The sequence below is a fragment of the Aphelocoma coerulescens genome, chromosome 5 (genome assembly GCF_041296385.1).
Source record: "Aphelocoma coerulescens isolate FSJ_1873_10779 chromosome 5, UR_Acoe_1.0, whole genome shotgun sequence".
Taxonomy (NCBI): domain Eukaryota; kingdom Metazoa; phylum Chordata; class Aves; order Passeriformes; family Corvidae; genus Aphelocoma; species Aphelocoma coerulescens.
The window spans coordinates 67,033,002-67,057,090 of NC_091019.1; the positions used below are offsets into that span (position 1 = coordinate 67,033,002).

The 24,089-nt window shown below is 50.8% G+C and overlaps 1 protein-coding gene across 1 annotated transcript in view; it reads right to left on the bottom strand.

Moving 5' to 3' along the window:
- The window catches only part of FANCM (FA complementation group M), a 55,755-nt gene that overhangs the window by 1,318 nt on the left and 30,348 nt on the right, over positions 1–24,089 (bottom strand). Inside the window, exons 11-21 of the mRNA XM_069018698.1 lie at positions 22,826–23,060; positions 18,547–18,704; positions 17,852–18,004; positions 8,204–10,106; positions 7,394–7,473; positions 7,224–7,292; positions 6,576–6,698; positions 4,054–4,210; positions 3,087–3,193; positions 1,959–2,513; positions 385–1,273 (exon numbers count right to left, since the gene is read on the bottom strand). Coding sequence (XP_068874799.1) covers positions 385–1,273; positions 1,959–2,513; positions 3,087–3,193; positions 4,054–4,210; positions 6,576–6,698; positions 7,224–7,292; positions 7,394–7,473; positions 8,204–10,106; positions 17,852–18,004; positions 18,547–18,704; positions 22,826–23,060 — 4,429 coding nt within the window. The remainder of the gene's footprint in view (positions 1–384; positions 1,274–1,958; positions 2,514–3,086; positions 3,194–4,053; positions 4,211–6,575; positions 6,699–7,223; positions 7,293–7,393; positions 7,474–8,203; positions 10,107–17,851; positions 18,005–18,546; positions 18,705–22,825; positions 23,061–24,089) is intronic.

Genomic DNA, 24,089 nt, shown 5'->3' on the forward strand with positions numbered 1-24,089 from the left:
AATCATTTCACTGCAGTTTGGATTTTGGGATTAAAACAAATGTCTCTGCATGGAGAAGATTGTGCTTGTTCCTATCACAGAATTCCAGTCTGGACTGGGTTGGAAGGGACCTTAAATCCCATCCCACCCCTGCCATGGCAGGGACACCTCCCACTGTCCCAGGCTGCTCCAAGCCCCAATGTCCAGCCTGGCCTTGGGCACTGCCAGGGATCCAGGGGCAGCCCCAGCTGCTCTGGCAATTCCAGCCCAGCCCCTGCCCACCCTCCCAGCCAGCAATTCCCAATTCCCAATCTCCCATCCATCCCTGCCCTCTGGCACTGGGAAGCCATTCCCTGTGCCCTGTCAAAGCCGGGCATTCCCTGCTGCCCAGCTGGGAGCACCCACCTGGCCTGACCCTGTCTGTCTCCACAATCACACAGATCCTCTCGAAGGAGCCCTGCAGGCGCTGCAGCCTCTGGCTGAGTTTGTTCCTGTTCCCGGGGCTCTGCAGCTCCGACTGCAGCAGCCTGTCCACGGCCAGGCGGTTGCTGACGATGTAGTCGCCGGAGCCCAGGGCACAGACCTGCACCCGCAGCCCGTGCTCCGCCCGCAGGCAGGAGATCACCTCCGGCCCCGAGCAGATCTCCCGGCTGTCTGCCAGCACGCACAGGGAAGGGCTCTGCTCCCCGGGACCACGGGAAATCCCAGCCAGGGAAGGGCTCTGCTCCCCGGGACCACGGGAGATCCCAGCCAGGGAAGGGCTCTGCTCCCCGGGACCACGGGAGATCCCAGCCAGGGAAGGGCTCTGCTCCCCGGGACCACGGGAGATCCCAGCCAGGGAAGGGCTCTGCTCCACAGGGCCACGGGAGATCCCAGCCAGGGAAGGGCTCTGCTCCCCGGGACCACGGGAAATCCCAGCCAGGGAAGGGCTCTGCTCCACAGGGCCACGGGAGATCCCAGCCAGGGAAGGGCTCTGCTCCCCGGGACCACGGGAGATCCCAGCCAGGGAAGGGCTCTGCTCCCCGGGACCACGGGAGATCCCAGCCAGGGAAGGGCTCTGCTCCCCGGGACCACGGGAGATCCCAGCCAGGGAAGGGCTCTGCTCCCCGGGACCACGGGAGATCCCAGCCAGGGAAGGGCTCTGCTCCACAGGGCCACGGGAAATCCCAGCCAGGGAAGGGCTCTGCTCCACAGGGCCACGGGAAGTCTGAGCCCAGGCTGAGGAGGTGTTAGGGGCAGCAGGACATGCTGGGCCTGAGCTGCTCCCGTGGGTCTTCTTCAAAGAGCTGAGCACCTGTGAGTGTTGAAAATAACACATCATGAGGGTTCAAATCTAATCAATAAAAGGATGTTTTGCAATATCAACACTTTTCAGTTTGACACTTTAATCCCTGTATCAGTCTCCCCACTGAGCTGAGCTGATTATCCCAGAGTTTGAGTGACAAAAGCAGCAGCTTTCACTAAGAAGTTCAACAGAACCTGGATCCTGTAAAGGACAGAGATCAGGCTGGGAAGTGTGAGAGATCAGGAACCCAACGTCAGGGAGGTGCTGAAAGCACTGAATGCAGACAGCAAACCAGGATTTTATAGCTACAAACCCAAAGCTTCAGTGGCTGCTGCTGTTCCCCACAGACCCATGACTGTCAGACCCAAGGGAGAGTCTAAACCCCAGTTTTTATTTGTTCACTCCCAAGATAGTCCAGGTTACCCTGGGAGTACAAAAGCTTCTGACAGCAAAGGAAAGGGAGATGTTGTCCTGTTCTGGAAGTGTCCAAGGCCAGGTTGGAGCAACCTGAGCTATGGAAGGTGTTCCTGCCCATGGCAGGGGGTGGAATGGGACGGGCTTTAAGGTCCCTCCCAACCCAAACCATTCCATGAGTCCCTGATTCCCTGACTCCTGCTGCTGACAGCCCTCAGAACAGCCCTGCCACGGGGATTCTTTCCCACAAGGAAGCTCTCTGCTTTCACGGAGCACTGACCTCACCGGCAGCCTGCAGCTCCGTGCTCCTGCAGCCAGAGCCAGCTGGGGGGACGGACGTGCTCCTGCCTGGCTGCTCTGGGGGGAGATCCAGCACTGCAGAAGCTCCCAAGCCCAGCAGCCTCCCTGTGCCCTCCTGCCCAGCCTGAGGAGCTGTGGCTTGCCCAGCCCTGTTCCTGTGCTGTGCAGAGGGGGCTGAGGGCAGGGCCGTGGGGAGCAGCCCCTTGCCCTGCCCTGCCCTGGAACAGGCTCTTTCCAGGGGCTTCTCCCTGCTGGCTCCCATCTCCTCCTCGCTGGAGTCACTGAGGACAATAATTCGGGATGGTTTCCTCTTCTGCAGCGGGGCAGGAGCGTTCCCTCCCAGCCTGGCCTGGTGCAGCCTCGTCCTGCGGCGAGTCAGGTACCGGCTCCTGCCGCCGCCGGAGCTCTCGGTGCTGAGCAGATCAAAATTCACACACACTTCCTCCTCACTGCAGCCACTCTGAGCTTCCTCCTCCTCCTCCTCATCTCCCACACAGAAGCTGTCCTCAGCATAAGCTGAGTCTTGCTCAGGAATCTGGGGGGGAAAACAGACCCAGGAAGTTTTGGAAATTTGCAGTGGTTTGGCTGCTCCTCTCCAGGAAGGCCTTGGCTTATCCAGCCCTCCCCACACACAAACACCGGGGCTGAGGGGCTCAAATCCCATCCCACCCCTGCCATAGGCAGAGACACCTCCCACTGTCCCAGGCTGCTCCCAGCCCCAATGTCCAGCCTGGCCTTGGGCACTGCCAGGGATCCAGGGGCAGCCCCAGCTGCTCTGGCAATTCCAGCCCAGCCCCTGCCCACCCTCCCAGCCAGCAATTCCCAATTCCCAGTCTCCCATCCAGCCCTGCCCTCTGGCACTGGGAAGCCATTCCCTGGCTCCTGTCCCTCCAGCCCTTGTTCCAACTCCCTCTCCAAGCCCCTTTAGGCCCTGGAAGGGGCTCTGAGGTTTCCCCAGCCCCTTCTCTTCTCCAGGCTGAAGTTTTGTGTTAAAATTTGTAATTTACCAAAAAAAATAGGCTGTAACTGCCCTTCAGAGCAGGCCAGGAAGCTCAGGGTGGTCCCACAAGGGGAACTCCCCAAGGAGAGCAGTCCCTGCCCTTCCCACCTGGGAGAAAATGGCCGAGGCGTTGAATTCCCGATGGACCATTTTGTATCTGCTGCCGAGGGCGGGGCTGCGCACGGAGCTCAGGTAAACCCCCCTCATCTCAGTGTCTGAAATAGCACAGGAGAAAAACAATCAAGGATTAGTGCAGACACAATTGCTAACTCCCAGCTGCTACACCGTGTTTCCCATATCCAATCATTCCTTTGTAGCCTCCCCAAAACCTGCATTTCCCAAAGCAAAAATGTGCAATTCTCCAGCCATCTCTGGAAATCCCAAATCACAGGTCTAAGGCTTTAAGATGAAGGAGGGCATGGTTAGGTTGGATATTGGGAAGGAATTGCTGGCTGGGAGGGTGGGGAGGGGCTGGGCTGGAATTGCCAGAGCAGCTGTGGCTGCCCCTGGATCCCTGGCAGTGCCCAAGGCCAGGCTGGACATTGGGGCTGGGAGCAGTCTGGGACAGTGGGAGGTGTCCCTGCCATGGCAGGGCTGGGGCTGGGTGGGGATTTAAGGTGCCTCCAGTTCAAACCATTCTGGGATTCCAAGTGTACCCAGCTGTGTCATGGAAGGTGCCACAGAATCCCAGAATACCCTGAGCTGGAAGGACCCACAGGGATCACCCAGCCCAGCCCCTGGCCCTGCCCAGACCCCCCAACAACCCCACCCTGGGCATCCCTGGCAGCGCTGCCCAAACGCTCCTGGAGCTCTGGCAGCCTCGGGGCCGTGCCCATTCCCTGGGGAGCCTGGGCAGTGCCCAGCACCCTCTGGGGGAAGAGCCTTTCCCTGATCTCCAGCCTGAGCCTGCCCTGGCCCAGCTCCAGGCGCTCCCTCAGGATACTGGAGGTTTTCCAGGCAGGCAGAGCCCCGGATGCCCAGGTGAGGCAGTCACTGCTCCCAGCTGCCCCTGGCCATGCCCATCCCACCCCAGGGATCCCCTGGATCTGGGATGCACATGGAATTCCCCACTGACCGTTCAGGGCCTCTGTGGCCTCCCCGTCATCGTTCAGGAACTGGGCCAGGGACGGGCTCAGCTCATCCCCGGCCCCGTCGCTCTCGTCCGACGAGACCCCCTCAGCGTCCAGCTGGGACAGCTCAGCCTCCTCCTCCAGGAACTGCCTGGCTGCAGCCTGCACACAGCACACACACACAATTAACCCTGGCCTCTAATTAAACCCTGCTGCACCGAGAGCTCCGCCTGAGCCGCTCCAGCAGCGCTTGGACCAGCGCAGGGATCCAGCTTGGGAAGAGAATCCATCTGCTGGGCCAGGGAATGGCACGGGCAGAGCGCCCCCACAAAGCTGCCCAAACAAACACAACAGGTCACTTTGTAACTCCTAAGTCCAGTTTTACTCATTTCATTTACTTTAAAAAACCTGGTTTGATTTCAGAGTGCTGGATTCCTCCAAACCCAAGTCCAGCAGGAATTTCAGACACAGACCCCACCCTGGTTTGCCCCTTTCTGCCCAGGATTTAGGATTCATCAAAGCATGAATCCCTCAGGTGGCACAGCTCAGTCCAGGGAAGATGAGGCACTTCCCAGGTGACTGCAGTGCAGGAGACACGATCCTAAATTCCACCAAAACCAGACAACAACACCTTCCCAAGGTCATGCATGGAAACAAAACAATCCAGGAAGATGTTTTGTCCAAAATACTTTATATTAACCTGATTTTTCTCCTGTAATTTCAGCTATGAAGTACTAAAGTAAGACATAAAATTAGCCCCCAAATAATTATGTATCTCCACGACTCCATGAGAATGGTTTGTCTGCCTTCAGAATACCTGGAATAAAAAGCACAGAGCTGTAAATCTGAGTTTAGTTCATGGAACTCTCAGGTATCTTGTGCTGCAGTAGGTGACTTCCCTGATTTCCACATTCCCTTAAACTTTTTAATCCTTTGCTTACACCAGTCCGTAATCTCAAATGACAGGAATTATTAACAGTTCCTTTTCCCCAACTGTTCTGATTATTTGGAGTCACCTTTTGATAGTAAGGAGCTCTTAATGCTATTGCCAATTGCCCTTAATCCTCTCTCCTTGGAAAGCCCATGGAGAGCACAAAGCTCCCTGACACCAACACCCACCAGTGCAGAGCCTGGTCACCCTTGGGAACAGCCAGGTCCCAGCTCCTGGAATGATTTCCTGGATTCAGTGCCAGGGGCTGCTCTGGGCCCTTGGATTTGTCCCCCTCTGTTCTCAACCTGCAGCTCTGGGCCCCGAGAGCTGCTCCCAGTCCAGGCACAGCTCCCTGGCTGGGGCTGGGCTGGCCAGGGTGGTTTCCACGTCTGGGATCTCCCGAGGGTCTGGAATTCTGCCATGTCCCTCACTGGGGCCCTTCAGGGAAGGAGCTGTGTAAAGGCACACTACGACTTCCCAAGCAGACACACTTTTCTTCCTTTTTGTCTCACATTAAGGGAAAAAAAAAAAGTTTAAATCAAACTGAAAAATGGCTTTTACTCCACCTCATTCTTTGTACTCCAGAACATAAACCACTGATACCACTGGGGAATCTTAATAAGGAAGATTATTGTTAAAAAATCTTAAAATGTCCCACATACTGTGCCCTGGAGCCCTGATTAGGGCAATTTCTGCCCAGAGCCACCACAGCCATGGAGATTTAAGAGCTTTGTAGCTACAATAACTCTGGTGCTGCCCCCTCTCCTGCCTCCAACCCTGCTGAAGTGTTAAATGCTGAGCTAAGATTTAAGATGTGGGGTTGAGGGACCATTGCTGCCTTAAACGTGCAGAGGTGAGGCCACTGGTAGGGATCATTCACATGAGCAAGCAGCTCGATATTGATAGGATAATAATAAAAATAATTATTTATAATCAATATATATGATAGAGTATAATAATATATATATTGTAATATACATTATATAATATATTGTAATATACATTATATAATATGTAGTATATTATATATTATATAATATATATAGTTATATATAATTACATAGTATATATAATATATATTATATAATATATATAATATATAATTATATAGTATATATAATATATAATATTATATAATATATAATAAATTATATATATAATTATATATAATATATAATATAATATATAAAATATATATTATATAATATATTGTATATAATATAGAAATACTGTACTAAATAAAATAATATAATAACAGATAGGAAAAAAAATAATAGTAGTTGTTATTATTATTATTTCTTCTCCTGGACAGGACCCTGAGCCCCCAGGCTGAATCCTCTCTGGGCATCTCTGGAGTTGCCCTCTGAGTTGTTCTTTGTCCTCACAGCTGTCACCAGGCCCTGCAGTCCCCTCTGCCACCCAGAGGGTGCAGATCTTTCTCCAGCATTCCAAGGTTCCAGCTCCAGTGTTTGCCATGAGCTGGTGTGGGAGCGCTGAGCCTCTGGAAGCCTCCCCAGCCCAGAGCTGGCTGTCCTCATTCCAGCTGCACTTGCAGCTGCTCCCAGCCTGACCTGGTGTCCCAGGAGTGTCACACACCTTGGCTGTCGCGCAGCTCCTGCCCCGCTGCCGCTTGGCTCCTCCGGGCTGGGGCCTGGCCCAGGCTCTGCAGCGGCTCCTGCCCCGCTGGAAATCCCCACTGTCCTCACTGGACGTGTCCGACTGGAACGGGGAACGCACCGAGTGAGCAGGGGCACAGCAAGGAATAATTCCATTAAAGGCTCTGAGTCCCAGACTGGTGTGGGTGGGAAGGGACCTTAAAGCTCCTCCAGGGCCACCCCTGCCATGGGCAGCGACACCTCCCACTAACAGCACAGAAAAATGGGGTTTGGAAGGAAAATCAGGCCAGATGGGACATGAATTTGCTTCTTTTGGTTCAAAGCTTTGTGCAGGAAGGTTATTTTACTCTTCCTGGCTGGTACAATATTTCACTGCCAAACAACAACTCCAAAGTCATCAAAGCCCCTGGATCCCTGGCAGTGCCCAAGGCCAGGCTGGACATTGGGGCTGGGAGCAGCCTGGGACAGTGGGAGGTGTCCCTGCCATGGCAGGGCTGGGATGGGTGGGGATTTAAGGTCCCTCCAGCCCAAACCATTCTGGGATTCTGGGATCTCTGGAGACCCTGGGGAGGGACTGAAGGGGAGCAGGAATGGGTTCCCATTATTTCTCCCCCCTTTCACTGCTGACCACGTTCGGAGGGCGCCGGCGTTTCCTGGAGAGCCGAGCTGGACACTCCGAGTCGCTCTGATCCATCCCCTGTGGGAACAGAACGGACGTCAGCGCACACAGCGTTTGTGTTTCGCTCTTTCAAGTGTCATTCTGCTTCTCTTGTCTATTTTCTTTCCCTTAAGACTCACATCAGGAGACTTCAAAACATTCTTTTTTATCCTGTTTTTCCTCTGGAAAACGATCTCTTCCTCACTGTCACTGCTGGCTCCTGCAGAAAGCAGAGTAAACAACATTCACCAGAATTGCACAGTTCCCAACACAATTTTGTTCTAAGTGAGCAATCAAAGCTTGCCTCTCTCAGAAAAGCACCTCCAAAGGAGATTATTTATTGATCTACAGGGTGAATATTGTTCTCTGCAGCCTCGGTAATGGAAAGAGATAATCTCCCGCTGGGATGGACAATAAATCCTGCTTCCCTGGAGAGTCCCGGGGGGAAGTGATTACCCCAGGCAGCACAAAGGCAGAAAAAGGGAAGGGAAGCAGGAAACCAAGAGAAGAAGCCGTTAAAAGTTGATTGAGCACGAGTCAGAGCTGTGGCAGCATTTTGTGACACAAATCCCTGTGACAGCACCGAGTGGGGCCGGCAAATGGTCACTGCCTGAGAGGCCACGGAGCTGCTCCAGGGCTGGAGCCGCTCTGGAGCCAGGCTGGGAGAGCTGGGAGTGCTCACCTGGAGAGGAGAAGCTCCAGGGAGAGCTCAGAGCCCCTTGCAGGGCCTAAAGGGGCTCCAGGAGAGCTGGAGAGGGACTGGGGACAAGGATGGAGGGACAGGACACAGGGAACATCCCCTCACGGACCCAGCTTCCAGCACACAGCCACTATTCCTCTTTCTTCCAATCTTCCCACCCCAGTCATAAAACCCAGGTGAGGATCTGAAAGATACTGGATCCTGTTTCCTAACCACGAAGGTCCAACACCTGTCCCACCAAAATCCCTACCTGCAGCAGGAGCCACACGGGATCCACGGAGCTTGGTGTTTTCCAGGCCTTCTGTCCTTCCTGAAGGGGAATCCATGGCTGAGCTCCCAAAGTTCTGCCTCCTTGGGCTTTTTTGGACTTGATCTACAGGAGGCACCTCTGGAATTTGCTCCCTGGCATTCGAGAAGACTTTCATAGGAATTCTTTTGACAGCTTTGATATCCACACCCTTCCTACTTGTTGGGGTCAGAAGAGCTGAAGGCAAAGGTCCAGGGGGTTCCCTTCCCGTTCTGCTGCCCCCTGACTTCAGGAAAGGCCCTGCTGCAGGAGCCTCTGTCCCTTCCCTGCCACTCCTGCCCCTGCTCTGGAATGACAATGGTGTGGACACGTCCCTTCTCCGGAGCCTCCTGCAGTCCCATCCAGGAGAGGTTTCCAGCCTGGAGCCATCACTCAGGCACATGTTTGCATCCTCAGTGGATTCAGCCCCTGGGGCACCGTTCAGTTTGGGGTTATCAGCATTCCTGGTCTCCTCAGAGGTTTCATCCCCGCTGTCCTCGATGGAGAAGCCCAGGTCGAAGGTCACGGAGAACAGTTCCTGGGAGCAGTCGTAGGGATCCTCCTTCTCCAGGCACTGCTGGGCCACTCCTGATGTTCCCATGGATTCCCTGCTCCCGGGCTGCTCCCTGCAGGGCTGGGCAGGGGTCACACTTGGGAACGCCCTGCCAGGCTCTCCATCCATCCCAGCGATGCTCCCGGCTGGACCTGCCCTGGCTGCAGGCTCAGAGCTCACGGAGCTGCCCTCGCCCGTGTCCTCACCAGCCTCATCCTCAAACAGATGGAGACTCTGCTCCCCGCCAGGAACCACAGCCTCGTGCTCAAGGGCAGCCTCTCCTGTGTCCTTGGGAACTAAGGGCTCCTTTGCAGGGCCGTTTGTCAGGAGCTGGTTCATGCTGGGAATGTTGTTTGGGATTTCAGGGAATTCCTCGGTGTCAAACAGGCCATCGAAGCTATCGTCCCAGAGCTGCTCCTCCTCATCCACAGCAGCCTTGGGAGGTGGCACAGTTTTGGACCAACGGGCACTTCCTGAGGCACAGAATTCCCTGGGGACTGTCACTTTGGGATTTTCCAGGAGCAGCAGTGCAGGATCAGTTTTTGGGGATGCGAGGGAGATGCTGCCCTGCAGTGCCTCTGAGTGACCATTGGGGAGAACTTTTGGGGAAGGAGACGTTGTTCCTTCACTTCTCATCGTGCTCTCCAAGTCCTCCAGCTTATCCCCAGAGGGAGGGGACTGGGATAAAAGCCCTTGCACCTGGCAGAATGCTTGTTCCAGCCCCGGGGGCTCCTGGGGCAGTCCCACGAGTGGGAATGAATCCCTGCAGGATTCGGGGAGGTAGAACAGGTCTGAGGCCACAGGAGAGGTCTCGTACCCCGAATCCATGTGGATCCTCCCCAGGGATCCGCAGGCTTTACCTGCAGGGCTGTTTCCCTGGGCTGCTGGACTCGCTGGGGTTTCAGTGCCTTCGCCGTGGTCACACAGGTCAATAAATGCATTTAAATCAAATGTCACCTCCAGCCCCTCGTCCCTGTCACTGCCCGGGTCAGAGTGCCCAGCCAGAGCAAGCCTTGCTCCTGAGGGAGAAGCCGAAGGATCCCGAGGTAACACAGGCACGTCCTCACCGAGTCCAGCAGCTCTTCTGGGAGCCTTGGGTTTGGTTATTTTAAAGGTGGCAAAGAACTCGCTCCCATTATCACCTCTATCAGGTAAGAGTGGTTTTGGTTTCGATTTTGCCAGGTCTTTCCTGGAGCAGCGGCCTCTCTGCCCGCAGGGGGGGTTGGCCATGGAGAGATGCCTTTGATTCCCGGGAATATCCACATCTTCCATCCGTAAGTGGGGCCGGAGCTCCCGCTCATAGCTGCAGTCTCCCTGGGGACACAGGGCAGTGGTTACCAGAGACGCACCCAGGCGCCCCGGGCTGCTCACAGCGAGGTTCACAGCAAGGGACAAAGGTTTTGTTCTCCTAAAGAACTTCCCACAGACTCTGAGTTAGTTTTTCGTGGGTGTCTATAAAGCCCTGTTAGAAAGGCAAGCAGCTCTGTTAAACACACACTTGGGAGAAGCACAGTGCACCTGGACACGTGGGATCTGAGCAGAAGGAACAATCATTTTTTGGCAGTTCAGGCAGATGAATCCCTGAACTCCTTAACCCCTGAAATTACACGAGGTACCTTTATGGAATAGAGGGTGAGAAAAATGACTGTGACAATCAGAGATGGGCTTGTCTGGAGGTATTTCTGGAAGCAGGATCCAAAGCCACCTTCCAGGAATTTGAAGACTGATCCCTAACAGGGTTGGGGATCCTCTCTGGTTGCAGCAGGCAAAGCAAACTGTGCAGTGATAACAGATTTTGTCATGAATCATCAGCATCGTTTCAACACCGATTTCACACACACCCTGATGCTTAGACCATCCATTTGTAATGGCATCCAAAGAAACTCCAAGTCTGGATTTTTTAGTTAAAGGTCTCCCAGACTACACCATCTGCCTTAGGAGAAGGATTAATAAGAACAGTGAGGAAAGGAATTGTCATGGAAGGGTTAAAGGATGATTTTGATCTGGCAGGTTCCAAATTACTCCTTTCCCTCAAGCCTGGTCCAAACACAGACTCAAGACATGGGATTCTTTGTCTGAAATCCAAGAGGAACGACAAACCTGGGTCCAGCTCCCTCCCCAGGTGTCAGCTGAGGAGGGGAACACTGGGCTGATGACAACAGGGCTGATAAGGGTCTGTTTGGGTTTATCTAAGGAACAACTGCCCTTGCACAAGGACTCAATTCAAGCATTTCAGCTTTACACAAACGAGACAGAAATTAAATGGATTAAGGATTAGTTAATGAGCTGCCAAACCACTGAACACTGGTGAAACAGGAGGAGGTGCTGCCCCTGCCCACCCCACACAGTTCTGAGAGTGCAGTGCTGATCAGGCTCCGCCTAATATTGTCCTGTGATCCAAAATTAACCAAAGTACAACCCCCTAAACCCCATCAAAGTACAACCCCCAAACCCCATCAAAGTACAACCCCCAAAACCTCCAAACCCCATCAAAGTACAACCCCCAAACCTAAAACTAACCAAACAACAAACCCCCAAACCCCCAAAAACTCAAAACCAATCAAACTACAATCCCTAAAGCCAACAAACCCCAAACTCATCAAACTACAAACCTCAAACCTACAAATCTCAAACTCCTCAAACTACAACCCCAAAACCTACGAACTCAAAACCAAACTACAACCCCTAAACCCTACCAATCCAAACCCGAGCAAACTACAACCCTCAAAACCTCCAAACCCCAAAGTCAAACTACAACCCCCAAACCCAATCAAAATACAACTCCCAAAAGCTACAATTCCAAACCCAAACAAAATACAACCTCCAAAACTTACAAACTCTAAACTCAAACTACAACCCTCAAAACCTCCAAAACCCAAACTCAAGCTACAACCCCCAAAACCAAATTACAACCCTCCCAAGCCTCCAAATACAAAACCACTCAAGCGACAACCCCCAAATCCTACAACCCCCAAACGAATCAGGTTTCCCAGAGCAGCTGTGGCTGCCCCTGGATCCCTGGCAGTGCCCAAGGCCAGGCTGGACATTGGGGCTGGGAGCAGCCTGGCACAGTGGGAGGTGTCCCTGCCCATGGCACTGGGTGGGATGGGTGGGATTTAAGGTCCTTCCCACCCAAACCATTCCGGGATTGTGGGATTCTCCCACAGCAAACAGGATCAGGGAGGAGTTTTCCCAGGAATGTCCCCAAGCCCCTCCACATTCCCTCTGACTGTGCTCTGATGGAAAACAGCCCCACTGCAGCCTGGCAGCACTGCTGGGGCCAAATTTAGCATCTAGGCCAAAGCTCAGTAACCTCATTTGGGGCTCCCAGGGTTATGTAACTGCTCCACTTCCCGGGGCCACTCCAAACACTTTCTCCAGAACAAAACGCCGTGTCCCAGCCAGGGCAGCTAATGCTGAGCCAGTGAAAGGGCAGATTTGGAATTATCACATTTTGGCCTGGACGTACCCAACTTGTGGAGCCTTAAATTACCTGCTCAGCTCCCCTCTAACCCAGAGGGTTCCAGGGTGTACCAGCTCCTCGGAAAATAGGTCAGGAGCAGGAAAACAGCATCCCTCTGAGATTATTGCATTCAATCAATGACCCTGCCTGGAACCACTGATTCACTTCATAAAACAAAATATGTTTTAATATAGAAAATAGAAGCAGAAAAGCAAACTTAGGATATTAAACTTTTCACTTTTAGTCTATAAATATATGTGTATTTATATAAAATATACACCCATTCTGTTTCCCAGTACTTCAATTTAAGGCATCAAGTGCCAAAACTGAAATTACCCCCTCTCTCCTTGTAAGCTGCTTTGGGTGCACATTTTCTAACAAGATTCATCTGCCTGATGAAACCCCAGTGATGTTGCTATTTGGAAATTAAAGATAAATCTGTAGACAGCTACAGTGTGGATTTTTAACAATTAAAACTCCTTTAATTGAAAGCCTGAGTGAAACCATGCAGAATTCCCCCCTTTGGGGTGGGCTGGCCAAGCCAATGCTGCTCCTCAGACCCTCCCAGCCACCCCATTCCCCCCTCTCCTCTCCAGGGGCTTGGAACAGCTTTAAGCTCCTTCCCAACCCAAACCATTCTGTGATTCCAGGAATTTTTTCTGATCATCTTTTACATCTTTTACCAAAACTCCTGTTTTGCTGCAGCACAAATGGGCACTTCCCAAAGCACTCCCAAACCTGGTGCCCTGTGAGTGCCCTGCTCCTCGCCCTCAGCTCAGAACAGCCCTGTACTCATTATCCCTTCCAGGAACTGGTTAATGAGCAGAGTAATCAATCCCTGTTCCATGATTGCTCCGTTTCCAGAATGCACTTCAGGGGAAGAACAACTTTTTTCTGGAGGTTTAAGTGTATTCCATGAGAAGATCTTTAAAAATGCATTTAGCTGAGTCATGGAAGAAGCCTGAGGGACACAGAAACCCCCATTTCCTTCTCCCAAACTGTGATAATTCTCTCCCTAATGGCATCACGTTATTGATAGACCTGCTCATTCTGTTGGGTTTTGCTGTCTGCTACCCAATAAAACCAGAAAGTTTTTATTTTCTAAAAAGAAAGGTTGTTACAAACACAGGGTGTTTGCCCTGGCAAACATGGGAACTGGCATCATTAAAGAGGCTGAAGCAGGAGATACATCAGGGTGCCCAGAGCAGCTGGGGCTGCCCCTGGATCCCTGGCAGTGCCCAAGGCCAGGCTGGACATTGGGGCTGGGAGCAGCCTGGGGCAGTGGGAGGTGTCCCTGCCATGGCAGGGCTGGCACTAGGTGGGATTTAGGGTCTATTGGTGCCTATCCTCAGCTCTTTCACCCCATCTGAGCTCTTGTTAAAGAGAGATGGGACTATGCAATTACACAGGATTTATTGCTTAAAATAACACATAAAGCATCAGTCTCGAGGTGTGAGATTTGCACCACACCACAGTAATGGCCAATAGTCACCAGGCAAAGGGCTACACAGCAATTTATAACTTTCTAATCCTATAGACACTTAAAAGGAAACTTTGTTTTGACTTTGTGACCCATCACCTGTGGAACTTCTCACCGCAGTGCGGTTGTGTCTGTCATGTCACGTCCACACAGAGACCACCTCTACAGCATCTGAATTCTTAACCTATAAAATCACATTATTATACTCAAACCCCTTCACCATAGCACCCAGTGCATATTTTTACTTATAACTATAAAAAACACAGGTTTGTAGTTCTGTAAATCTCTGTCAATTATGCCCGACCAAATCCCTTCCAGGCTTGTAAATCAAACCCACCCCTAACTGCAGAAGTCTTTACTCCTCTGTTTCCCACAAAGGTCCCTCCAACCCAAACCATTCCAGGATTCCATGATAACAATCCCATTTACTGAGAACATGCCCTGCCCCTGCTTGGATACCCCTGTTCTCTCCATGTTTAGCATTGGGAAGGCAGAGCTGGAAGCTGAGGGTGTGGATTCATGGAATGGCTGGGCTTGGAAGGACCTGCAGGACCATCCAGTCCCACTCCCACATCACTGGGACTTCTCTGTTCTCACTGGGAGCACAAACCCAGCGCCAGGAAAAGCACAAAGCACCTGCAGTTCCAGCTCTGAACAACCCAGCCCTGCTCTCAGTTAATGCTTGGTCCCAAATCATTTGGCAACAAGACCAGAACAATCAGTATAAAGGAACTGAGATTTTGGGGCTCCCTGGCATGTCACCCTCCAAAACCAACCCAAACCCCTTCCACCTTCTCTGAAATCAGAGGTTTTGACACATCTCAGAAGAGGATTTTAACCAGAGAGAAGTTACTGGCAATGAGTGTCTAAAAACCCCAGATAAAACCATTTCATTGTCCTTACTTGAACCATTTTTCACTTTGCATTCAGGGTCTCCTGAGAAAAAAGGTCCAGCTGGCTGAAAATACGGAATTTTCCCCCAAAACACGTCTGATTTAAGACTCCAAAAGGATGGGAAGGCTTTTCAGGTTCACTGGGATTCTGGGGTGTCCTGGGAATGGTTTCCCTGCTGTTCATCTGGAGGATCCCCTGGGGCACCCAGACAGATGATAAATGAGAGCTGATTTCAGGGCCACTGGTTCCAGAGTCATCCCAGGGTTAGGAGATGTTTCCCTCCCAAGGTGTTTGGAGTCAGAGGGTGGAAAACTGAGACAATCCCAAAGATTTGGGGATTTATTTTGTTTTTTGTGTGAAAAGCTGCGAGTTCACACTGGCAGCCTGGAAGTGGGAAAGGTGCAGAGTCCCCCTCCCACTCTGGACATGGAAATGAAGCATTCCTCCCCTCCTAAGGAACAACAAAGCACCAGCACTGCCCTGCTCCCCTCAGAAACCCGCACAAACATCATCCCCACAAAAAGGATTACTCTGCCTGACCTTATTTCCAAACAGCACAGTTTAATTGGCAAAAAAATGCTTAAAAGAGATTGAATTATTTTGCAGAAGGACAACTCGATTTGTTCCCATGTTGCACCGAAAATCCCCAGGGGAGTGAATCCCCCCATGTGCCCACAGGCATTGCTGCAGCAATAAAGCCCCTGGGGCATTAAAGGCTTTGCTGGATGTGCCTTTTCCAGGGGTCACATTTAGGGCTTCTTTGACTTTTTGATTTCCTTTTGACTGGGCCAACTTCTTCTCTAAGATTTTAAGAGCATGTAAATATAATATGATTTTTTGCCAACCATTTTCACTTCATCTAGTTAAAAAAAAAGCCTTTAAATTGACTTTTTTTAAGCTATTGTACAAAATACAAATTTCTTGAATCACTGAGTGAGTACAAGGAAAGGAAAGCCACACATCAGTGAATTTCTTCTCTAACAGGAAAGAAAACACCCAAAAAAACCCCCACAAATACCTCTTGTGCTGGCTTGTATTAGGTCATGACAAATCTCTGAATGAAATTGATAATTGGTCAGAAATTTCCAGATCATTTGGCTATTCACAGTAAAACAATGCTTTGCTTGATTTTATATTTTACCCCCCAGTAAGAAACTAATCAATTAAACCATGGTTTGAGGTTCCCTCTTTTGGGTATTTAAGGAAAGAGCTTTGACCTGTATTGGTCTTAAACCCCTCTGTTAATTAAGCACCGTAAACGAACGTCAGCCAGATCAGCTGGGTGTATTTAGCCATGGAATATTTATAGCAGGAGCCTGGATGCACAGCACATCCACAGAAACCATTCCATCAGAGGATCATGGAATGGTTGGAAAGGACCTTAAATCCCATCCCTTAAATCCCTGCCATGGCAGGGACACCTCCCACTGTCCCAGGCTGCTCCCAGCCCCAATGTCCAGCCTGGCCTTGGGCACTGCCAGGGATCCAGGGGCAGCCACAGCTGCTCTGGCAATTCCAGCCCAGCCCCTCCCCACCCTCCCAGCCAGCAATTCCCAATTCCCAATCTCCCATCCAGCCCTGCCCTCTGGCACTGGGAAGCCATTCCCTGGCTCCTGTCCCTCCATGCCTTGTTCCCAGTCCCTCTCCAGCTCTCCTGGAGCCCCTTTAGGCCCTGCAAGGGGCTCAGAGCTCTCCCAAGTCCCTTCTCTTCTCCAGGTGAAGATTTTGGTGCATTCCAGTGGGAACATACCCTGCCTTGGGAACACTGCTAGTGCCTTTCAGGGAAGGCAAGGATGACTTCAGGGAATGTTAATGAAACTCTCAGACAAGAGCTCAGTGTCAGAGCTGACAGATCAGATGAGATCAGGACCAAGTTGCATCTTCCCTTTCCGTGGAACAGTCTCGGCGCAGTTTTGGTGTCCTTGGCCTGGCACCAGTTGGTTCAGTATGAAAAGGAGCCCAAGAACCTCTGAAGTTTGAAACCCTGGAGTTGGTGCTGACTCCAGCACTGCCAGTGCTTTGTCGCTCCCCAGGAGGCTCCAAAGGGTGAGTGCTGGGCCTTGTGCCACCTCTGGTGCTGCTGGAGGCGCTTTGGGCACAGCAGGGACACCCAGGGAGGATCCCTCCTCTCAACAGGGAGCTCCACAGCCCCACCTCGGCCTGGTTAACACACTCTGGAGAGGCTGGAAGCCAACCCACCTGCAACTCCCACAGGGGAGCACAAGGGGAGCTGAGGGGGCTCAGCCTGGAGAAAGGGAGGCTCAGGGGGCACCTTCTGATTCTTGAACCATTTCTCTCCTCCTGACGTCCTTGCCCTGCCCATCCCTGCCCTCTCCCCGACCCCTCTCTCCCCCTGCAGTGTGTCCTTGACCCCAGCTGGGGACAGGGACAGTCAGAGAAGTCAGGAATGTCTCTGGTGTGATGGAGAAGCTGATCTGAGCTGGGCAGGGCTGTTCACAGCCTCCCTTTCACCCTCTCTGAGCAAGGAGCACAACTACAATGTCTCCATTCTCCTCCTCGATTAGTTCTGGTATTACTCAGGAAACTCTGGCAGCTTAGCAACAGATTCTGATGACCTAAAAAACTTCCACGTGCTGAAAGGGACGTGGGGAGCTCAGCTGGAGGGGAAAAAAATCATGTGGTGAACCACTGAAGCCGCCATCCACCTCTACACCCACTTCCTTGTGCCTTCCATAGGGATCTCTCTATCCATCCCTGTCAGAAAACAGAATTCCCATCTCCCAAGCCATTTCCATCCGTGTTTGTTTGGCTCAGCTCCTCTTATCCCTTAACTCTTAGGAGCAATTCTCTTTTTAGTTCAAAAAAACGAACCCAAAAAGCTTTAAACAAAAAACGAATGCCCTAAAACATGCAATGTGCTCCTGCATGACTTTTCTGGGATGATTTTGATGTGCACACATGATACCAAACTCTTCCCTATTCCTGGAACAGCTCTGATCTCCCTCCTGGTGGCTTTGCTCTTTGACATTTGTAGCTCTTGTATTTAATGTCATTCTGTCACAAACTGATACTGGAATCCATAAAAAAAAGGCTGATTCTGTGGGAAAGATTAGGAATCACAGAATAGCAGAGGGAGACATTTTGAAACAAGGTTAAACACACATGATTCATTTCACAGTTCTTTTTTTTTTTCAATTTAATTGTTTTTAAACTATTCTAACTGCACATTCAGTTTAGAGCCAGCCAGAGGCAGCCCCTTACCTGCTGATGCCTCATCAGCTCCATCATTTCCATGGCAGCGATGAAGAGGTGACAACGATCTGAGTGATCCACCAGGGACGTGGGAAGGGGCTGGTTCTGCCAAAGGCTCCACTCAGACAAGGAGAGCTCCTGAGCTGCCCCCTCCTCGGGCTTCTGCAGCAGAAACGGGGATGGGAAAGGAGATTTTCAGCAAGGAATTGTTTAGCAAAACTTCTCTGTCAGGGACAATGAATACCGACATGCAGAGAAGGATTTAAACTTCATCAGACAGGTTTAAGTCTGGTCTAAAATAAAAACATCAGGAGCAAGCTGGGCTAGGGGAAGGTGCCCAGGTGTCCCTGCCCAGGGAAGGGGTGGAATGAGATGGGTTGAAGGTCCCTTTAAACCCAAACCACACTCTGTGGGATTCTGTGAATACAGCATCCTGCATGGAGCTCTTAAAAACAGGAGCAGAACTTAATGGATGCTGAGACTTCTTCATGTATTTTTAACTTAGGGTACGAACTTTTAACGTACAGACTGAACCTCAAAGACCCATTTCAAACATCTAGTTGCTAAATTCCTAACCTCAAAAACCCACATGTAAATCTCAAAAAGGCATTTTTATCACAAACTTCCTCCAAATCCAGAGTTAACTCTGCTGTTTCCAGCATCCTTCAGGCCCCGTGTCTCAGGGAACATTCCATGGAACTCACTGGTGTTTCTTCCAGGTTTTCTATGGTTTCAAACTGCACTTGAGGCAATACTGGTTCCTTTATTCCATCACTTTCCTTAATCCTGTAGAGTCTGTCCCATATTTCCAACTCCTCAGGTGACAAGGACCAGCTCTCATGGGAGTGCATTTGCTTTTGGCCTGTGGGGGCAAGAACAAGGACAGGGAAACGTTACCTGCTTTGGGAAAAGGGATGCACAGAATAAAACCACCTGGTGTGGTGCCAGGCACAAGAAAAATCATCTTCTCTGTGCCACAGCCAAAACTGCAGAGAATCTGAAGCCAGGGACAAGAATCCCAAGAGTGTTAATGATTCCTATGGATAAATACCTGTTAAACAGCTGCTTTGGGAAAGGGCATCACATGAGAACAGAGAGAGACAGACATAAATCATCACTGTCCCAAATAATGGCAAATCCCATAAACAGCCATGGGTGAGCAGGGTTCCAAAGAATCAGAGCTGAGGCTGTGAGTGCTTTCAGGCCAGCTGTGTGAAGCTTGGCACTGAAGGGAATTTGCCAGTGCCTGTGCAGACAGGATTTGGGGTGAATCTGCAGCCCAGGCTCTTTTGGGAATTAATGCCACACAAGAGGAACCAGCCTGGATCTCTCAATGCTCTCAAGCTCCAGCTGCCAGGGGCTGGGTCTGCACAGATCAAACCCTGAGAATCCTGCTTGTGCTCAGGAAAACCTGGAAAAATGAACCAACACTGATGTTTTTAAGGCCATCATGAAATGGTCCCAGAAGATCAACACTGCTATGAAGTATTTCTGACTCAAGTGTAGGAGATGTCACATTCCTGAAGAGATAACTCCCAGACCAAGGACCTGGCAGAGAGGACAAAAGAGAAACCTGAAGGAAAAGGAAACAAACAATTCTCAGGGAAGCATTTGGAATCAGGGAATATCCTGAGTGGGAAGGGACCCACAGGGAATATCCTGAGTGGGAAAGGACCCACAGGGATCACAGAAACAGGGAATATCCTGAGTGGGAAAGGACCCACAAGGACCATCCAGTCCCACCCCTGTCCCTGCACAGACACTCCAACAATCCCTCCCTGTGCATGCTGCCCAAAGGCTCCTGGAGCTCTGGCAGCCTCAGGGCTGTGCCCATTCCCAGTTCCTGAGGAACTGTTGCCATGCAGACCCATCAGGGAATGCTGAGAACAACAGATGACTTCAGTCCCACGTTCCAGCCCCGCTCCATGGGACAGAGACAAGATGATCCCATGATATCAGCCCCTGTGATCCATGGTGCAACCCTGCCAGGCAAGGAGCCCTGGAGCAGCTGGCAGAACTCGGGAACAGATGCTTCCCAGAGCTCTGGGCGTCCTGCTGGGGAGCAGAGGGAGGATTGTGGCTGTCCAGAACATTTCCCCAGTGTAAGGAAAGAGGGACATGACAAACATGACTGCTGCCTCCAGAGTGAGAGTACAGGGAGAACATTCCCATCCTCAGTGAGGCTGATAAGGATCCAGGGCTGGGAATCACCACATCCTGCAGTCACTGGCACAGCCTCTCCCCTCCATGGGAAGCAGCTCGTGCTGTCTCATGGGTGATTATCCTCCAGAGCACTCTGAGCTAGGGATGCCATGTCCTACCGGGTACAAACACATCATCCACGTTATTTTCCCTGTTCTTCTCCAGAACCAAGGTATTTTCATTGTTTTTGAAGGGGGAAGAGAGCAAGAATTAGCCACTGGAAAGGCATAAAAACCCCACAGAGGATTAAACATAAAGCAGGTGTTGGTAGATTTTTAAAAAGTGAGTCCAAACCAATTATCATTGGGATAAAACCAACAATTACAGAAATAACATGAAATTGTAAAATCAAACAAAGCCCACGGTTATTGACAACTCAAAATTGATCCATCTGGAAAGGAGGGAGTAGAGGAATTGTGGAGAACCAGCAGAAGAATTAAGAAAATGGGATTTCATCTGGACAAAAGCAAAAGGAATTACTGGGAGCTTGAAATGAGATTCGGCTCCCAGGAACAACAATACCAACATGCTCCTCACTTTAGCAAACTCTTAAAAAAAAACCCAAAACAAACAAAACCCAAAAATCAGAGAGAAAAAGGAATCTTAAAATACAAGAAATGACATAAGAGGCTGATGGAGGAAAGGGATTTTTTGCTGCACTTTTTGAAGGAGAGCTCTGAAAACTGAAGGACACACTTGGTTTATGATGGGGCAGCACAAGATATTGGATCCTTCTGGGACTGACAGACAAAATTTATGGAAAAGGTTTTGAAGTGAAAGGGGGGGTGTAATATTAATAGAAATTGGATCAAATTAAGAAGAACAGGAAATGTGTATTTTTTCAGGTAATGAGTGGCAGGACCAGAGGAAACTGCCTCAAGTTGTGCCAGGGAAGGTTCAGGCTGGACATTGGGAGGAATTTCTTCAAGGAAAGGGTGGTCAGGCCTTGGAACTGCCCAGGGCAGAGGTGGAGTCCCCATCCCTGGGGGGATTTCCATCCATCTGTGGATGTGGCACTTGGGGACATGGGGCAGTGTGGCCCTGGCAGTGCTGGGCAGTGGTTGGACTCCACGGGCTCAGAGGGGTCTTCCAACCTGAATGATTCCATGATTGTATTGATTTGACCTAGAAAACAGGGAGAATGCTTGAAATTCCTGTGATAATTCAGCCCATGATAGCTCAGTTCCTGCTGTGGAGAAACCTGAGGATGAACTGAAGCTCAACAACAAAGTGAGAGCAGAGGTAAGAACACACCCAGCTCATTCACTGCTGCCAGCTTTGCCCATTTCTTACCATGGAAACAGGCACTAAAATGAAGAGAAAATGCAAAGAAGTCAACTCCTTTCTTTGTCTTCTTTTGGAGCTTTATCCCGAGTGTCACTAAAATCAGGAGCAGCCCCTGGCTCACCAGCAACGAAGGGGATTCAACACAGGGCTGGTGCTCAGTGACCTGCACAGGGCAGCCCTGGCTGCCAGGAGGGGCACTCGGCCCTGGCCACCTCTGGGGACTCAGCCATGGCCACCTCTGGGGACTCAGCCATGGCCACCTCTGGGGACTCAAGCCTGGCAACCTTCAGTAAATCAGCCCTGGCCACCTTGGGGACTCAACCCTGGCATCTTTGGCAGATCAATCCCAGCCTCCTTTGACTACTCAACTCTGGTCACCCTCTGAGGACTCAGCCCTGGCCACCTCTGGCAAATCAACTCTGGCCAGCTTGGGGACTCACCCCTGGTCACTCTGGGGACTCAGCCCTGGTCACACTCTGGGGACTCACCCCTGGCCACCTCGGGGACCCATTGCAGGCCCCTGTGGTGATGCAGAGCCCGCCCAGCCCTGGGGAGCTGCACCCGTGGCTCACACAAAAGGCACCTGGTAACTCCAGCCCTGCAGTGCTGCTCCCTCAGCAGGAATGTTCCCAGCATTATCGTTTTCTTTATGCCCTCCCTGCTCTTTCTCTGCTCTAGGACAGACCAACAAAGGCTCCCAAAATGGTTATTTGCACTCCATGGTGTGCTCTGGTTGTTTTCCAGCAGCTGTGTCTGTTTAATCAGGTACTGAAACAGGAAGTTTCTCAAGGCTTCGAGTTTCTTCTTTCAAGAAGCTGCTGTTGGTCTTTACAGAAAGCACTAGCAAGGACATAGAGCATGAAAATTCCCAAGTATTTATAAAAAGTAGCTCTTTTTTCCTGACTTAGGATTGTGTTCAGTTTCCTGAGCGTTCCAGCACCACTGAACTGCATCAGCTAAAAAGCCTCCAAGAGAATTTTCCAATTTTCCTCCAAGAGAGTCTGAACAATTCATAAATACCCTGCCCTCACTTTCTCCTTTCGCTCACACCAAAATCCTTCTGCTTTCAAGCATTTCTGGTTTATTGTCATTTAGGAAGCCACAATGCCCAGAGCAGCTGTGGCTGCCCCATCCCTGGGAGTGCCCAAGGCCAGGTTGGACAGGCCTTGGAGCAAGCTGGGATAGGGGAAGGTGTCCCTGCCCATGGGACCCTTTCTACCCAATCCAGTCCTGGATTCTGGGATTCTGGGATGAACATCTGCCTCCTCTGTCCATAGCTGGAGCTCCTGACCTTCAGTGAGTGACTCCATGGGGAAAGATGAGCAAAGGCCTGACTGAGGATCTGGATATGCAAGGACAGAGCTGTGAGGATGCCCAGGAAAGGCTGAGGGCTGAAGCAGCCCTGAGCAGTGTCTGAGCTGACAGAGTGACCCTGCAGAGCCCCAGGCCCCGTCAGAGGGGTTGGATGTGCTGGAAACATCATAATCCTCTTACCAGTGACACAGGAAAAGGGAGCAGATTTGTGCTGCAGGGAACTGGATCTCCTCTCTTTGGAAAGCATCTTTGAGGTGCTTGGCTCGGGTTTTTCAGCAGTGATAAACATTTTATGCACTTTGGGATTGATGCCTTCTGGAACCATCCGTGGGCTGTGCTGGTAGAAACGAAGGGTTTTGTTCCCTGAAATGGCTTTGTGGATGCTCCTTTTGTTACACTGGCTTTGGTTGTAAGTCTGAAAGAGAGGATAAATAGATAAATCACCTGGTGATTGATTGTTTCTTCACAGCATTTGATCCAAACTAAAAGAACACCTCAGTGCCGGTGGGGTTTCTCATTATTTTCTGTTCCCTCAGCAAGGCATTGTTTGGTTTGGGGTTTTTTAATGGTCCAGAAGCAGGCACAGCACAGGAGAGAGAGAGAAAGGAGCACAGCCCATGCCTGGGGGAAGTTACAATCTGCCACTGATACAGCAATGATGTAAATTAGATTACTCGGAAACAGGGAAAGGAGGTCAAGCAAAAAAAGGCCTAAGATGATTTGTTGATGTCATGAGTGCTCCGAGTCCTTTTAATTACACCCCAGTTTATTGTGCAACAGAGAAACCAAAGCTGGGCAAAGTGAGGAGGGAAGCTGGGGCCTCAGTCTGAACTGGTTTTGTGCTGTGCTCCTCTCCAAGGCCCTGTGAGGCCCTGACAGAGAGGATTTCAGGGACCATAAAAGATGCTCCTCGAATAAAGCTGGAAGAAGCCAGCTCTGATAAACCCCTCGGGCACTCCAAGAAACAACTTTTTAATCCTAGAACAGTCAAGCCCAGTGTTTTTATGGCAAAAACCCGTGGTATTAGCAAATTAACAGCATCAGGGAGTTGTGGCTTTGCTGGCTTTTCCCTCCCCTGTGTTTCTCTGGGCTGAGCAGCTCCCCAGGACATCCTGAGCCCAATCCCAGCAGCTCCGGGGGTCTGGGACATGCAGGAGCTGCCACGTGGAACGGCTGACCCGGGAACACTGAGGCCATGGAAATTCCTGCCAGCATCACACTTCCACACCTGCACTGACCCCTTTCTCCCAATAAAACACCTTCAAAAGCTTTGTGATTGACTTGAAGTGGTTTGATTGAAAAAAACCTCTAAACTAAACCAAGGAAAATTTAAAAAAAACACCACAAAACCCAAACAAAAAAAACCCCACACAAAACCCAAAGAGATTCCCATAAATTAATACATGGACATTAATTATTTAGCTGCCAATGAAGTGATGGGGAA